Raw genomic sequence first — 3,257 nt, 5'->3', positions numbered from 1 at the left:
TTTAATAATTTGAATTCTATTTTTAAATATGGAAAAATATTTTTTATAAAAATTGTAAGAACCTATCCAATAAACTAGGTAAAATATGGGTGGATAAAATATAGGTTCAAAAATAATATTATATATTATGTAATATCAATACGTATATAAAAAAACTAGAAAAAAAACAAAAACAAAAAAACAAAAATAAGTTTTTCCTCCAAGTCACTGACATTGATATATCATATATCATATATCGGTAGAGTAGCCAACACCATAGATGTAGCTCTGCCTAGGGCCGCCAAATGTCTGGAACCGGGCCTGAGTATGTGTGTTTATAAATGTAAGTATGTATAGTATATGTATGGGTGTGTAAATATGTGTATATATATGTGTATGTATGCATATATTAATTGGTTTTTAACATTATAAATTTTACATATTTTACATATATGCTTATATTAATTGCTTTCAAACAATGTATAAATATTTGTGTCTAACAATTTTTGAGAGCTTTGAGAAACAAAATCCCTTTTTCAAACTTTAGTTTAATTTTTAAAATATTAAAGTTTTAAAATATTGAGAAAAAGTTGTTATATTTTTTTGAAATAAAATTAAGTAAATCAAACGAAATCTTTATAAACATTCTTTACAGTCGGACCGTAAACTATTTCGTCGGCACCATACATTAAAATAGTAATAATAATAAACAATAATAAACAGCTCGTTTGTTGAAATTTATTTCGTTTTCAACATTCAGTAAAGTTTTAGGTTAATTTATTTTATAAGGTTTATATAACCGTATTTAATCGTTAAATGGATATTGCCATTTTTTGGTGCATCAGAAAAATCGAAGATTTATTCGTTAGCGATCCTCATTTTTCTGAAATAAAGATTTCTTCATTCATTTTCCCAGCACCCACGAATCACGATGATGATGGACATATCATTTCATTAGAGTAAGAATCATTCATAAATCAAATTATAATCTAGAAAACGAAAAGAAGTCGGTAAAAATGTTATTGTAAAAATGAAATGTTATTAATATTTAAAAAATATAACTCATAATCAATTTATATTGTTATAAATAAATTATTAATCAACTAATAATTTTTAAATTAAGATGTAGTAATTCCTGTGCATATGTCCTAAACTAGAATCTTTCAACACCCCAAAGCTTACAATACAAAGGAATATTTGCTTTCAAAATAACATACCCAAACCAAAATACACAGAGGAGGTTTTTGAAATTTATTTAGATAGTAAAAGCAAACAATTTTTTTTTTTCAAACTTTAAAATATTTATTAATTATATTTGTTAAAATCAAATTCTTTAACTTAACTATTTCAACTGTAATGGACATTATTAAAAAATAATAGTTTAATTAATATTAAGCTAACATGAAATTCATTATGCTTTTAATTTAAATTGAACAACTGTTGATTTTTAATAGAATTAGTATGTAATGTTAAATGATTTTTAGTTTAACATTACTATTTATAAAATATATAATCCTGAAGGTGCTAGATCATGAGCATGTATATTTTTATATTCTTGCTTGTTGATTATAAAATATCTATCTTGCTATAATTAGTAATTAACTTTTAGTTAGATCAGTCCTACTTTTTTATTTATGGATTTCGGTTTTGTTTGTTGTATAACTGCAAAATGTTTGATTTTCATAATTATAAATTTATCTTTCATCTATCTTATATATATATTTATTTACTATATTTTATAAATTCTACCGAATGTTTGGCGTTAATATGTTTGTAGTTCGTTTTTTCGATTTTTCTCACTAAAGTTTTTGGGTGAATATATATATATAAAGATAAAACTAAGGTTGTAGAATTTGCTTCTGATGTAATCTATTAGAAGCAAAATCAATAAAACAATTGATTTAATAAATTTAAATTGTATAATTTTTGTTGCATTTTATTATTTAATTTACTTTTGATCAGAGGTGGACATGGGTCCATTTTTACTGACCCAACCCAACCCATCACTCAACTCAACCCATCCCAACCCAACCCGCCTGAAAATGCAACTTTTCAACCCAACCCGACCCAACCCACGACCCATCTGCACGAGTCGCAATTTTACCAAACAGGCAAATTTTTACAAATGATATTTAAAAAGCAGAACTCAAAAATACAAGATCATATGTGTAATAAAACACACTGGTGAAGTAATCACACTGCAAGTGTAATAAAATAACATGAAAATTAATTAAAAATTAAATGTTACTAATATTTTCCCACAACAACGTCAGAAACATCAAACTTTCCATATTTGGCACCTAACTCAACACAGCTCTGCATCAAATTGAGAAGCCCTTTATTTTCAACAGATTTGAATGAGTGGTAACCATCAACACAGAAAAAGATCTGCCTATGCTTCAACATCGTTAATTCTTGAGGAGACAGTTGAATTTTTCGTTTCAAGCATTGCTGGATTTTCAACTGTGACTTTGGCAAGACTAAAGCACAATGTTTAATATGTTCTTGCTGATTTTTAGTGCCAAAGTTTTTACCTGATGAATCTTTAAAAAACTGATATACCTTATTGCATTTAATACAAGCACAATAGTAATTCACAGGAATTTCGCTATCATCATTTTCCTTTTTTTGAAAAACCATGTGAAATTTCTGCCAGATTTCTGATTTTAAATTTGTGGGTGCTTTTAATATAAAACTCCCTGTTTTTTCTGGAAAGAATAAATATTTAAATACTTAAGTATGTTCAATCAATCAATTAAATTTATCTAATGAATGTGATTTCTAAACTTCAACAGCACCCAACTAAAATTTGAAAAATAAACCATTTCTAGGTAGAAAAAAGAAAGAAAATGAAACATGAATATCAGGTAAATAAGTAAAATGAGCAATTGAGAAAAAATTCTGATATCTGTAAAGTGTAACTGTAAAGACTGAAGAGATTTGAAATTATGAAAAATAACAATTAAATCTTTAAAAAAGGAATTAAAACATAAAAAATGTAAAAGTGTTAATGTGAAATTTATTAGATTTTTTACTTTCGCAAACTTAGCAAATTTAAATCACACAAACCTCTCAAATGACGCTGAATTTCTTCTGATTCTGCCATACTTGTAAATAAAACTAATTTTCTCGATCGGAAAGAAGTTAACTTTTGCTCAACTCAATAATCACAAAAAGAAAGTGGAAACGATAGACCAAAGATACAATAATATTACAGCGATATAAAATACACCGATTATTAACTAGTTAAAATGTTCGTTTAAGAATAAAAAAAAATA

General features: G+C 25.9%; 1 protein-coding gene across 1 annotated transcript; it reads right to left on the bottom strand.

Moving 5' to 3' along the window:
• Positions 1 to 1,927: 1,927 nt before the first annotated feature.
• HELRODRAFT_183968 (hypothetical protein) lies at positions 1,928 to 3,085 on the bottom strand (the record flags this gene model as incomplete). Its single annotated transcript, XM_009013977.1, has 3 exons — positions 1,928 to 2,062; positions 2,542 to 2,687; positions 3,049 to 3,085. 3 exons carry the CDS (start codon positions 3,083 to 3,085, stop codon positions 1,928 to 1,930), a joined length of 318 nt encoding a protein of 105 aa, XP_009012225.1.
• Between the last annotated feature and the right edge of the window lie 172 nt (positions 3,086 to 3,257).

Source organism: Helobdella robusta, assembly GCF_000326865.2.
Source record: "Helobdella robusta unplaced genomic scaffold HELROscaffold_126, whole genome shotgun sequence".
Taxonomy (NCBI): Eukaryota; Metazoa; Annelida; class Clitellata; order Rhynchobdellida; family Glossiphoniidae; genus Helobdella; species Helobdella robusta.
This window is presented reverse-complemented; position numbering and strand designations above follow the sequence as displayed.